Below are 13,465 nucleotides of genomic sequence, written 5' to 3'. Positions count from 1 at the left end.
TATGGTATGGATGGCCTCTGTCCTCCAGGAATTTATTCCTCCTAGAGTTAATGGTGATAAAGTCAGGAAAAAATAATGACACAGGGTAAGAGACATTGGGACTGTCCCTTTGTGGCATGGTCAGGGTACAGCTCTCTACTATGATGTTGAGTTCTCTAGTCTCCAGTATCCAGAAGAGTGACAGACATAAAGACTTGGTGACAACATGGTGAGGCAGGAGAAGCTTGTTTGGAGTATAGGCCGTTGAGGATCGAAATGGATTAGGGTGATGCATAGTAGCTATCGAAGGGCAGGGAGTGGTGTCTAGGTCCCTTAAGGCCTCGCCAGCCATTGTAGGGACTCTGGCTTTTGTTATAAGCAGCCTCTGAAGAATTCTGAGCCAAGGAGAGACAAAGCAGTTTTACAGTTTAGCAAGATCACTCTGGGTCCTGAGTGAAGACTAGACTGTAGGGAAGCAAGGGTAGGGACAGAAAGGCAAATTTGGATGTGACTGCAATAATCCGGGTGAGGGATTTTAGGGGTGGGGTGGAGTGGGTTATTGGAAGGAGTGTGAAGGGGCCAGATTTAATTTTCCTGATGGGTTGTATGTGGATATAAGACAAGAATGTAGGAAGGACCTTTCTGAAGCTCTAGTGGAAACGCAGACCTGGGGACGTGGGAGTAAGCTTGGTTCTTAGGCCTTCAAGAATCTCCTTTCCCTGGTTTACTTCCCTTCATGATGCACACCATGTGTATCTGTCCTGCACCCTCCCTCCATGGAGAAGTTTCTTGACAACAGGAAGTGTTCCTCTGTTTGCAGATGCAAGCCTGGTCTGCATATGGCAACTTCTTACACAGAGATGAACAACCCCATTAAAACAAATGGCAACATGGATGTCGTAACAAAAAGATGGCTTTTTCTTTCGAAAGTACAAATTTTTCTGCTAACCTCATGTGATGTATTTTATTAGATATACAACCACAGAAAAATGACAGCCATTTCAAACGAATTGGTTTAATTCCAGGTGGTACAGAATTCTTGATCGAACAAAGACTGAAGGACACACTTTGACAGGATTCTGGGCTGGGTTTACTCTGACCTCACAGCTAAGATTGAAATGGCAGTGAGAACTAAAGAGATGAGCCACTGCATGACTATTATTTTTTACAAAAGTTTATTCTTAAATGTACAATAGGCTCCAAGACAACACTTCATTCTAGCTATAGGTGGCAAGAGATGTTACGACAGGGAATCCAGATGTTAACACAGGAATGGAATGAAGGATCACCATTGCCCCAGGCATAAGGACAGCTCACTTTTTTCCAGATTTCTTAATTCCACCTGTGGCTGCAAAAGGGAAAAAGAAGTCTCAGGGAAAAATACTTTTCTTCTTCTTCTTCTTTTTTTTTTTAAAGATTTTGTTTTCAGAGGGAGGGGAAAGGAGGGAGAAAGAGGGAGAAAACATCAATGTCTGGTTGCCTCTCCAGCACCCGCTACTGGGCAACCCAGGCATGTGTCCTCACTGGGAACTGAACCAGAGACCCTTTGGTTCACAGGCTGACGACACTCAATCCACTGAGCCAGGGTGAAAAATGTGTTTCTTATGGTAAAAGCCCCAGAGGCCTTATATGGGCCCTAGCAAGGCTCAGCTGTCATACTGGGCATTCTTTTTGACACAAGCACATATAGGGCTTTACCAGTATTATCTATTCTGAGTGAAAGCAGAATGAGGATGGGGCGGGGCCACAAGTAATGGCCATGCGCTAGTCTGGAACTACACTGTTGTGGACTTCACAGATTGACTCATTTAATCCTCACCCACTACCAACCCATTTTACAGAGCAAAGTCTCTGTGTTGGGTGGTGTTCAAAGTTATAAACTGGAATGTGATGACGCCAGGGTTCCAACCCAGGTAGTCTGACTTCCAAATCCATATTAACTGACGCATCACACCACACTACCTTCCACAGTGTTCCTCGGGTCTGGTTTACTCCACACCTTTGTTTTACCCAGTTTACAAATAACTATATATTTGGCACACAGTAAGTAACTTAAGACATAGTTGGAGAACTAAGTATACCTAATATAGGAATGAAGATCCTACTGTGACAAAATAAACATTGAAAGACCAAATGGTGTTCAATAGAAATAAACAGCATAGGAGTTCACTATATACCTTTTCTCTATATACAATCATAAATGAAGGGAAAGCTTAAGCTATCTCATCACATCGCTAAAAAAGGAATCTCAACAGCTAGAATCTCAGTGCTGTGTGGATGAACAATAATGAATCAAAGCCACGGGGGGAAGAGGTCTTGGGAAGCTGTAGATGACACTCCCAGTATCCCAGCCTCTACTGCCCCCAGTGTGGCTCACAGTGACCCAACAGGGCACAGACCACTGTGGAAATAATCGCTAATTTGACTAAGGGAAACAGCATTTAAGCAGTACAGAAAATATTCGGGCTGTTGGGCTTGAAAACCCTTGATATGAATTCCTCTTACACAAAGGAAGAGGCAGAATGGTAAGAGATTAGGTTTAAAAGAGGTTTTGAAGCAACAGCACGCCAAGCAGCCTATTTTATTTAAATATAAGCGCATCCAGAAGTAAAAAGATAGGATGCAAAAGTATTTACTGGCGTTAACAATATGAGTAGGAAGTGACGAAGCGGTGAAATAGGACCATGGGGCAAGAAACTAGAGGGTTATCTGTAAGTCCCACGGTATGAGGGGCGTCTAAGAGATAAGAAATCTGTGTTCCCAGTTCTGCCGCTTCTCTGAGGATAGGAAGCCCAGACTGCCTGGGAGGCAGGAGGCTTCGTTTCCAGACGTAGTCCGGCTCCCACCCCTTCGTGCTCCGGCGAATTCAACCCGGGCTAGGACCGCCCGCCGCAGCGGACAGAAGAACCGAGACTTCGTCACTCGCCAATGAGGCAGGAAACGGACCTTCTCGGCCCGCGTCCGGGCTGATGGCTCAGAACATTTGCTGGGCTTGGGCTCCACCTGGCCCTCACTTACCCAAGGGGCCCTTCCCCGCGGCCTTCGCTTTCAGCTCCTCAAGTTTCTTCTGCTCCTCTTTTTGCTTCTGCTTGAATGCCTTGTCTTCCTAGGGAGAGGGAGAGCGGGGTCACTGCAGGCGGCTTTCCCAGCCCCTCCGCGCCCGCCCAAGCCTCCGCGCAGCCCTCACCTCGTCCATCTCCTTGGCCTGCTTCTTGGGCTGCTTCAGGGGCTTCTTCTTGCCACCTGTGGGAGACACGAGCACGCTCATCCCGGTCCCCGCCGGGTCCCCTCCCACTCCGCTCTGCTATGCACCCCGAATCCCGCACACTCACCTTCGCGGCCGGACATGGCGCCTGCCGCCCCTTCCCCAGACCCTGCCACCGGAAGCTAAGTTCCTGGTCCCACCCCTGCGCTTATACCTCGGTGAGGGCCCGCTGATTGGCTCCTAGTCAGGAAGTTGCCCTCCCACTGCCGGAAGCGGCCTTCCGGAGGCGGGCTCGAAAGGCGGGCTCTAAAGGCTCAGACATCTACTGAGTGGCGGGTGCTCGGTTGTGGGTGCAGCACGGCCGGTAGGCGGGCCAGGTACGGGGGAAGGGGATGGGGTAGGGTGGGGTAGGGTGGGGTGGTCCTGTCCTCTTGCTGGGGAGGTCCGGAGGCCGGGAGGGGTGTTACCCGGAGGCGCCAGGTGTGGACTGTTCGTGGGAGGAAAGCACTGACGGCAGAGGGAAGGGCAAGTGCAAAGGCCTGTAAGATTCCTGGAGTCTAGGAAGACACAGTGTGGTTGGGGGAAGGTGCGAGGGAGGTGGCAGAAGTGGGGTTTAGATCACCTGATCCTAGAGCTTAGGGTGGTCCCAGAGGCCACCCAAAGGATATTGGGTTTTATAATATAGTCCAGGTTGCGAACTTTTTGCAAATTCTATTTATTCATCCAATACATTTTTTGCTGAGTATGTTATATATGCGGACAGTATTCTAGGCACTGTGGATACAGCAGTGAACAAAACAGTGCCTACCCTGGCAGAGTTAACATCCTGGTGGGTGAGACAGACTATAAGACAAGTAAATAAGTGAAATACATAGCGTAGGTCATGTGATATGTGCATGGAGAATATAAAGCAGAGAAAGTGGGTGAGGAATGTTGGGGTGGGCGGCAATGATATTTGAGCAGGACTTAAAAAGGAAGAAGGAGCGAGTGGCACAGATAGTGAAAGCTGGTGTGAAGGTTCGGCGGGGATAGCCCAGGGTGTTCCAGCTTTGTCAAGAACTCCATGCACGGTTTTTATGTGAGGTGCAGGATGTGTTAGCTCACCTTATTGTGGCAAACATCAAATCATCACATCGTACACCTTAAACCTGTACAATGGTGTATGTCAGTTATATCTCAGTAACGCTGGACGTGGAGGGAGAGACAGTCCTTGTGATGGGAGCAGAGTGAGGAGAGGCAAGTGGGAGGTGAGGTCAGAGAAGAGTGAGAGCCAGGAGGTGGATGCCGTGGAAAGGATTTGCTTTGTACCTGGAGAGAAGTGCGGAACCAATGCAAGATTTGAACGGACCACTGCTCTGTTGACCGTAGACTGTAGGGGCCAGAACAGAAGCAGGGAGACCTGTCGGGAGGCTCCCAGGATAACCCAGGCGAAGGAGGTTGGTCCCTGGGACTAGGTGGCAGCAGTGGCAGGGGCAAGAGGAAGAGGGATTCTGGATTTAGAAAGGAAGTGATAGTTTTGCACAGTGGCAGTATTGTAGCCAATGAGGTTTATCCAAGGCACAATTATTGCTAATTGCAATTCCAAATTGCAGATATTGCTAATTGCTTGAAATACAAAGGAAGTGGTGTTAGCTAATGGGTTGGATGTGAGGTGGGAGAGAAAGCAGAGTCAGGGAGGATGAAAGATTTTTGGCCTGAATTGGTCTTGGGGTTTTTGTAACCAAGATGGAGAAGGCTGTGGGAATGGCGGGTTTAGGAAGGGGAGACAAGGTCCCCATTAGCCTTCCAAGTAGAGATGTGGATTGGGCAATTCTGTAAATCAACCTGGAGTTCAGAGGAGACATCTGAGATGGATAGGTCAGTATAATTGGTTTCTATTTTTAAGTAACAGCTTTATTGAGATACAATTTACATGCCACATAACTCGCCTATTTAATGTGTCCAATGCAGTGGTTTTAGTATTTTGCAGTGTTGTGCAACCATGGATACAATCAATTTTAGAATATTTTCACAGATGGTTTTTTTAAATATGTAAATAATTAATTAATTTAAAAATCCTCATTCAAGAGTATGTTTATTGATTTTAGAGAAAGAGGAAGGGAGAGAGGGAGAGAGAAACATTGATGCGAGAGAAACATTGTTGCAAGAGAGAAACATCAATCACTTGCCTCCCATATATGTCCCACCTGGGGATAGAACCTACAACCTAGGTATGTGCCCTGACTGGGAATTGGACCCACAACTTTGGTGCACAGGATGACACTCCCACCAAATGAGCCACCTGGCCTGGACTTGTAGGTGGTTTTTAAAGCCTTGGGACTACGGACGGGAGGAGCCTGAGGACCGAGCCCTGGGGCACTCTGTGCAAAGGTTAGGGAGCCGCGTGGGGACTGGAAGCCAAGAGCTGAAGGCCTTCCAAGGAGAAGGGAACCGTCATGAGGCACAGGCTGCAAGTGATGAGAACGGAGAACTGACCATTGGATTTCACAGTGGAGATGACCTGGCCCAGAGCAGTTCCAGTGGCATGGTGGCAGTGAGGGCCAGATGAGAGAGTTTAAGAGAGAATGGGAGAAGAGAAACTGGGGACAGTGAGTAGAGACCACCTGACAGGGAGTTCGGCTGTAAAGAGGAGCAGAGAAATAGGGTGGTTGCTAGAGGGAGGGGGTATCAGATTAATTACTGAGCAGTGTCTGAGGAGGGGAGAGGACATGGGACCTGGGACCCAGCTTGGTCCTCCCTGGAGCATGGGCTCTTGGTGAACAAGAGAGAAGGTGGCAGTGCGACAGACACTGGCAGGTGGGGAGGTGTGGTGGGAAGTTCTCTTCCAATTTTTAAATATTTCCTTGATGAAAAAGGGAGCCGGCCATGAGCTACAAGAGAGGATGAGGTGCAGGTGATGGAGGCCGAGGAACGGGCATTTGGTGGAGACAGGCGCCTGGATGGACGGGAGAGTGGATTTGGAGGTGCAAGACCTGCAGCCGGGCCTCAGGGCCCTGCTTAGTTTGGCCCCGTCCGTCCGTCCAGCCTCTCCTCCGTCTGCTCCTCCCTCCTCTGCTTCTTTCCAGCTGCCCCGGCTGCCTCTCAGGTTTGAGAAGCCTCCAGCACTTTCCCAGTTCTTCTGCCAGGAACGTCTTCCCTTTCTTGGGGGGCTTGTGGGGCATCTCAGTGGGGAGAAGCTGAGAGACAGGCAGGGGCAGGAAGGTGGGAGGCTGAGAGGAGGGACTGAAGTGGAGGGACAGTCTGGGGGTCCTTGGCATGTATGATGCGCAGTCCTTGCCATCACCAAGCTTATGTCCTAGGGAGGGGCTGGTAACCCCTGAAGAAAGCAACGTGTGTCTGATGGAGAAAAATGAAGGAGGTAAGGGGGCCGAGGAGGGGGTGGTCAAGGAAGGCCTTGTCAAGAGGTGGTATTGGAGCAAGGACATAGCAGTGAGGGTGAGCCGACTGGACTCGGGGGAAGAGCGGCTCAGGAATGGCAGGGCACAGGCAGGGTCGCACTGAGCGTGGGAGGGCGGCTGGAGGGGAGCGCAGGAATGGAGACGAGGGAGAGGAGGGAGAGGACGAGCCAGCGGTAGGACCCGAGTTAACGCCAGGTGAGGTGGAAACCCAGGCTTGTGGTCTGCCTTAGGACTAACAGCCCTCTGGTGGCCACGTGAAGAACAGCTGTGGGGGCCGGGGGCAGGGGCGGGGGGAGCCGGGACTTCGAAGCGGGCTGGAGCTGCCCTCTCTGCCAGGGTTGGGTGTCCTTCCTGGGGTCCAAGACTGGGCGGCTGGTAGAGGAAAGGAAGCTAAGAAGGTCAGGGGAAGCCAAGAGGGGGGAGTGATTTCAAAAAGAGAGGGTGTTGAAAGCTGTGGAGATAGTGGAGAAATCTGAGAAGCTCCTGCTGGATCTTGCCAGGTGGACATTTGCAGGGCCTTCAGGAGAACAGCTTGGTGGAATGGGATGAAGAGAGAAGGGGGCCCTGACCAGGTAGCTCAGTTAGTGGGAGTGTCATCCTGATATGCTGAGCTTGCGGGTTCGATCCCCAGTCAGGGCACATGCAACTATAACCAATAAATAGTGGAACAACAAATTGATATTTCTCTTTCTCAAAAAAAAAAAAAAAATCAGCACATTTAAAAAAAGGAGGGTTGACAAGAAAGTAGTGAGAGCCAAGGTGGGTGCCGTCCGCTGAGTGTTGCCTGGGAGGAGGAGAGCGGGTGCTGTGTTGGCGGGGCCGCCAGGCTGCGCGCTCCTCTCTGATGAGGGGTGTGCCTGCGAGATTGTTGTAGGCTCACGGCGTGTGCGCAGTGGGCACTGGCATCGAGGTGGCCTGCCCGACCACCGGGGCGTGGCTGACGTGTGCTCCCCTGGGCCTTCTGACTGGGACTCGGGTTCAGGGGCAGCACCAGCTTGGAGCCACTGGTACGGGGATGCCCCCCTCTGTGGCCCTCGGCTCCGGTCCACTTTGTCCAGGAGGAATGTCCCTACCCAATTTAGTTGTCGACAGAGCCGGAGCTTCTCCAAGCACGGCATGGGGTTGCTCTGGCCCATCTCTGTTCCATGTCACCTCCAGTTTGTCTTCCTGTCGCCAGCTTCCTCTGCTGTTCTCGCTCTGGCCTGCTTGTTTGGCCACCAGGTGTCACTGTGACAGCCAGGGGACTTGTGGAGGTAGTTTGTCCAGGGGAGGGTGCTGCTGGCCCAGGTTTGCCTGGGAGCATGGTGGTGAGGGGGGGAGGGCGGGGGGGGGCGTTCGGTGGCCCTCTCCTCCTGGTCCTCAGAGTCACAGCTGCTCTGGGGCCTGGTGGGGCCTCACTGGGAAGTGGGAGACTCCCTGAGCTGTTCATTCGAGTGGAGAGGTAGGCGTTGTTGGGCCCTGAACATCTAAGTGAGGTTGAAAAGGGAGAGGTTAAAGAAGCCTCACCTGGTGAGTGGTGAGTAAGGTTGGCGAGGAGGAGGAGCTTGTGGAAAGGGAAGCAGCGTGAGCCCGGGACTTCGTAACCTGGCCCTGGCGAGTGTGGGCGAGTGTGGGCGTGGAGGCCGGGAGGAGGGCCGTCGTCCCTGAAGGATCCCCGTTTCCTCTGCAATAGTCTTCTCAGAGGAGCGCCGAGGAGGGGCTTTTCTGCTTGGGACACAGGTGGCCTGAGTCCTCAAACAAAAGTCGCAGCCTGCCTCCCCGGTGCTGGGGCACTTCCAGGGTTTCTGGGAAACTGGTTTTGATGGTCTCTTACCACGATCTGTCCCTGAAATCTTCTCTATTTCACGGTTTCCTAGGGAATTTGTGGGGCTTTGTGGACACAACACAGCTTTGAGGATTTGCTTTGATGACATCAGGAGCCTGGGCCCCAGAACTCTTATCTGAGTCACAGCGGGACCTGGGGATGCGGGTGCGGTGGGCGGGCTGGTTTGTGTGGCACTGTGGACAGAGGCGGGAGGCCTGGTTTCCTAAACGTGCACTCCTCCCCGTTGGGTCCCACTCCCCGGGCACACCACGGGGCAGGGAGAAGCCTGGCTGCCGCGGCCTCGAGGCCCAGCAGCGCAGCACTGGCCATGGGCCGTTCAGGGGAAGCCGGTCAGTTTGGGGCTGCCTCTAGGCCTTGCAGCCTGACTGAGGCCCCGCCTTTCTCAGCTGTGAGCTCAGCTGTCTGGTGTCCCCCACAGATCTCTCAATGACACGGTGCTGCCCCCTGTCGGCCATGCACTGCATCGTGGGTGTGCCCCCCATACTGGTGAGGAGAGGCCTCCTTGGAGGGGACTTGATGACTAGGACCCTGTGCAGCCCAGGCGCGAGCCAGCCCAGAGAGAAGAGACCTGAGGAGGGGGCCGTCGGGCTGTACCAGCGCCTCTCAGCCCTGGGAAGAACCCTGGGACGCAGCCTTCGACAGCGAGCTTTCGCCACAGCCAAGACGTGGTGGGACAGATATGAAGAGTTTGTAGGACTCAGCGAGGTTCGCGAGGCCCAGGGAAAGGTAACCGAGGTGAGTCGGGGGCCCGGGGGCCCCTGCCAGAAAGCCATCAGCCACACCCAGGTTTGCCTGTTCTCGAACACATACTGCGAGTGGAGGGATCTGACTGTCTTGCACATGGCAGCCTGGGTTCAATCCTCCAGGGGTGAAGATCGCGCTGTGACTGTGCCCCCACCCACCCACCCCGAAAACAGGTCGCTGTGTGTCGAGGTGTCCCTGGTCATCAGCACCCGCTCTGTTAGGCCAGCACGCTCTTCCTTCACTGGCCATGTGGGGTTAGCGGTGAGAGTCGCTTGGAGGGTTCCTGGGCTGCCGTGTTCTTGAAGCCCTGCGTGGAATGAAAACATCCCCTGTGAAGACGGAGGGCGTGGGAGACGTCCCCTGTGGCAGCGGACACGCATTCTGCCGTCTGCGTCCCCGCGCCTGCCTCGGTGCAGACCAGCCTGGAGAGGCGGGACAAGCTGGGCTGCCGCGGGAGGCTCGGAGGTCGCAGCCTTGGCTGAGCTGGGGTTTCTGCGTGGGTCCAGTGGAGGCCATGACAATGGTCCTGTTGTGAAATGTAAATAAGGTGACACACAAAACATCTTAAGAACATAGGTTTCTTTCTGTGGTTTGTATCAGACCTGAGTTGGCTGGGTTGGTGCATTCTTAGCTGTTTTCAAGTTTCTCAAGGGCATGTTATTTCCACTTGACTGGATAAATCCGGTGATTCGGACGGTGATTCAGCCCAGAGCTGCCTTTGGAGGGTGACTGGGTGAGCCAGGATTATGTTTCTGAGGAACAGCCTTGCCACCCTTTGCACCGACCCCCCACTTCCCTCTTCTCAGCCAGTCTCGCTGGGAACAGAGCTGGCCCTGCGGGGGTGTGGAGAGAAGGGACAGGAGGCTTCCGCTGTTCTCTCCGCAGGCAGAGAAGGTGTTCATGGTGGCCCGCGGGCTTGTCCGCGAGGCTCAGGAGGACTTGGAAGTGCAGCAGGCCAAGCTGAAGGAGGTGAGGGACCGCTTGGACCGCACCTCCAGAGAGGATAACCAGTACCTGGAACTGGCCACTCTGGAGCACAGGATGCTGCAGGTAGGCACCTCGGGAGGTGGCACGTCCTCACCTGCACAGGGCCCCGGCCTGGCAGGTCACCTGGCAGGTCACAGAGGGGTGAGGCGGGAGCTGGTCTGGTGGTCAGAGGCCTGGTAAGGAGGTCCGCTGGAAGCTCCTTTGGAGGGACTGGGCCCCAGGCTTCCTGAGCCCCTCTGCCCACCTCCTCCTGGAGTCTGGGGGTCACCAGAGCAGGGCCGTGTAACCCGGCCCCAAATTGCTAAGGAGGGAGCACCAGGGAGGGGGCTAGCCCAGAAAGTGCCAGACACTTGCCTTCCGATAGACACATTCTGTAGACATCGGTACAAGTCTGGTGAAAGCCACGGCTGCTTGGCTAGGAGGACAGTGCAGCCATGTCAGCCGCCCCATTCCTTTGCACCCCCCACACAACCAGGCCGAGGCTGCCCTCATTCACTGGCATGTCTTCAGTGCCAGACATAAGGCTGAGCCTCAGGGGTGTGGGGCATCCGCCAGCAGCTGTAGCTGCCCGGCCACGTGGCCACCGGATAATGCGGCTGTGTTTCTGCAGGAGGAGAAGAGGCTACGCGCGGCCTATGTGCGCGCCGAAGACTCTGAGCGAGAACAGTTCTCCCTCTTCTCTGCGGCTGTGCGGGAAAGTCACGAGAAGGAGCGCGCTCGGGCGGAGAGGACCAAAAACTGGTCCCTCATCGGCTCGGTCCTGGGGGCCCTGATTGGTGTGGCTGGCTCCACCTACGTGAATCGTGTGCGGCTGCAGGAGCTGAAGGTCTTACTCCTGGAGGCGCAGAAGGGGCCCGTGAGCCTGCAGGAGGCCATTCGAGAACAGGCATCCAGCTACTCCCTCCAGCAGAGGGACCTCCACGACCTCATGGCGGACCTGAGGAGCCTGGTACAAGCTGGGCCAGGGCAGAGCTCTGGGTCCCAGGCAGGCACTGCCCCCACCCGAGGCAGAGATGCAGATGTTCTCTCCGCTGCCCTGAAAGAGCAGCTCAGCCATTCCAGGCAGGTCCGTTCCTGCCTAGAGGATTTACGAGAACAGCTTCATGGTCTGGAAAAGACTTTCAGCCAAACGGCTGGGGTGGTTCCTCTTGCAAAGGCTGCAGACAGGGCTCTGCCTAGCTCCTCGCTGGAGCAGGGGAACATGATCTTGGCACTGGCGGACATGGAGCAGAGGCTAGAAGCCCAGGTCAACAGGAACACCATCTACAGTACGCTGGTCACCTGTGTGACAATCATGGTCTCAATGCCTATGCTCTACGTGCTCTTCAGGGCCAGCTAGCCCCTGGACTCGAGTCTGGAGGGTCTGACGGGGTGGGTATGGGTGTGGATTTAGTAGAGAATCCCAGCACTGAAGTGAGCCTATGGAGACGCACGCGACCTCAGCCTGAGCCTGGGTTCGGTCTGTGTGGCTCACCAGCAGGCACACTTTGCTTTTTAGGCGATGCTCATTTATATTAATTATGAAAACTTTGTGCTAATGTCCAATTAAAATGTCTTTGAGTTTGTGTTATTTAAAGTAATTTATATTGGACTGAGTTTTATCTGTTGAAAATTGCGATTTGAAGACTCAAGGGTTTGATCTGGAATTACATTAATCACCCCCTTTAGTTCCTCTCTTATCTCCTCTTGGTCTTGTCCTTGGTTCAGGACTGTTTTGGATACCTCAAGGCCTGAATTTTCTTTTCTTTTCCTTTTTTTTTTTTTTTTTTTAAGATTTCATGTGTTTATTTTTAGAGAGGGGGGAAGGGAGGGAGAGAGGAAGAGAAACATCCATGTGTGGCTGCCTCTCGCGCCCCACCCTGGGAACCTGGCCTGCAACCCAGGCCTGTGCCCTGACTGGGAATCGAACGGGCGACCCCTTGGTTCACAGGTCGGCACTCAGTCCACTGAGCCACACCAGCCAGGGCGAGGTCTGGATTTTCATTTTGGGTTTCCTGGCCTGCCTTCCATTGCCTCAGCCCTCGTGTATCAGGGGGCCTGTGCATTCTCGTGAGTGGAACCTAGCCTGCTGCCCACCCGTTGGTGACCATGATGACTGTCCCTCTCTGGATCACTTTCTCTGCCACAGTGGGGAGCACCTCCCGGTTCTAATGCAGGAGGGATAATCAGAGGAGAGCAGGGAAGGAGGGTTGGGGGAAGCGTTGATAAATGTTGTTGGGGACATAATTACAGGGATTGGTGGCCAATCTGGGTCGCTGGTGCAGAGCGCTTTGGGCGGTCCTGGTGTGCTACTAGGGCTGGGTGTCCTCCAGCATAAGCCCAGGGATGGCCTCCACCGGCATGGACAGAGTTCAGCCTGCCCGCGGTGTGAGCAGAGACAGCAATGGGGATGGGCTTCCCTGAGGTGGGAGGTGCAGTGGGAGGCGTGGAGGCGGACTTCCCTGGAGCCCTCTGACCTGTTCCTTTTCAGGGGAGAAGGGCAACCTTTGACTCCCTGGACTAAATGGCCATGGTGGCCTTGTACAGTGTCCTTGAGTAAACAAGGGCAGTGGGGAGGCACCCTATGCTCCCGACAGAGTTCTGGAGGACTTTCCGGGCCTGGGGAAGCTCCGAGCGCCCTGAGGGGGTGCCCGGGGTCTGCGGGGAGGGGCTCTCTGTGGGCTTGCTAAGCAGAGGCCCGTGGAGCCAGAAGTGTTTCCCATAAAGTGCCCTCCCTTCTTGAAGCCTGTGCTCAGGCCTGAGGAGTGAGCATGGCCCATGTGGCCCCATGGGGGCTTTGAGCCTCTGAGCACCTGGCCCCTTGGCCATTTGGTCACTTCATCGCTGGCAATGTTTTCTTCACAGTGATTCCCCAGGATGGCGCGGGATGACATGGCCTCTGCACTTGGGACGTTCACACTCATGGGGTAGGAGGTGCCATGTCTGTGTACAGATGGGGGCTATTGTGGGGTTTAGAAGTCCCACCTTCCCCTCGGGGTGTGCACTTAGTGACAGGCTTAGGGAGGAGAGGATTGCAGGCACCTGGAAGGATCGCCCCTCCCCACAAGCTGCATGGGCGGGAAAGCCATGATAGGAGAGGGACTTAGGACAGGTTGACCTGGTGGAGGTGGTGATGGCTGTGGGGGAGTGGAGCACAAGGTGAGACAATCAGGTGGAGGAGCTGGGGCGGCAGATTGGCAGGCGCCTGGGGCCTCCGACGTCGGAGGCCAGGGACGAGGGGACTGGGCAGAGGGTGCCATGCTGGTCCAGATCAGGGCTGGAGAGAGGCAGAGGAACGGTAGTGACCTGAGGCCTTGGGAAGGGAGAATTTAGAAGGCAGAGTTGGGT

At 54.3% G+C, this 13,465-nt stretch overlaps 1 protein-coding gene, 1 long non-coding RNA gene and 1 pseudogene across 2 annotated transcripts; 2 read left to right on the top strand and 1 right to left on the bottom strand.

The window, feature by feature from the left end:
- Positions 1-1,275: 1,275 nt before the first annotated feature.
- LOC129087723 (uncharacterized) lies at positions 1,276-3,406 on the bottom strand. The gene is made up of 4 exons (XR_008530923.1): positions 3,312-3,406; positions 3,167-3,222; positions 2,998-3,081; positions 1,276-1,327 (listed from the first exon to the last, which is right to left on the bottom strand). It is a non-coding gene; the product is annotated as an uncharacterized LOC129087723 (long non-coding RNA).
- A 91-nt stretch (positions 3,407-3,497) lies between these two features.
- Positions 3,498-11,678, top strand: CCDC51 (coiled-coil domain containing 51; the record flags this gene model as incomplete). The annotated part of the gene is made up of 4 exons (XM_054594602.1): positions 3,498-3,561; positions 8,826-9,142; positions 10,037-10,201; positions 10,749-11,678. Coding segments are annotated over 4 exons (1,275 nt in total), but the record flags the coding sequence as incomplete, so codon positions are not given.
- Positions 4,697-4,814, top strand: LOC129087822 (uncharacterized; annotated as a pseudogene).
- Positions 11,679-13,465: the final 1,787 nt, after the last annotated feature.

The sequence above is a fragment of the Pteronotus mesoamericanus genome, unplaced genomic scaffold (genome assembly GCF_021234165.1).
Source record: "Pteronotus mesoamericanus isolate MK-2021 breed Mesoamerican mustached bat unplaced genomic scaffold, CSHL_Meso_final scaffold_533, whole genome shotgun sequence".
In the NCBI taxonomy this organism is placed as follows: Eukaryota; Metazoa; Chordata; class Mammalia; order Chiroptera; family Mormoopidae; genus Pteronotus; species Pteronotus mesoamericanus.
Note: the sequence above shows the minus strand (reverse complement) of the source record. Positions and strands in the feature narration are given on the sequence as shown.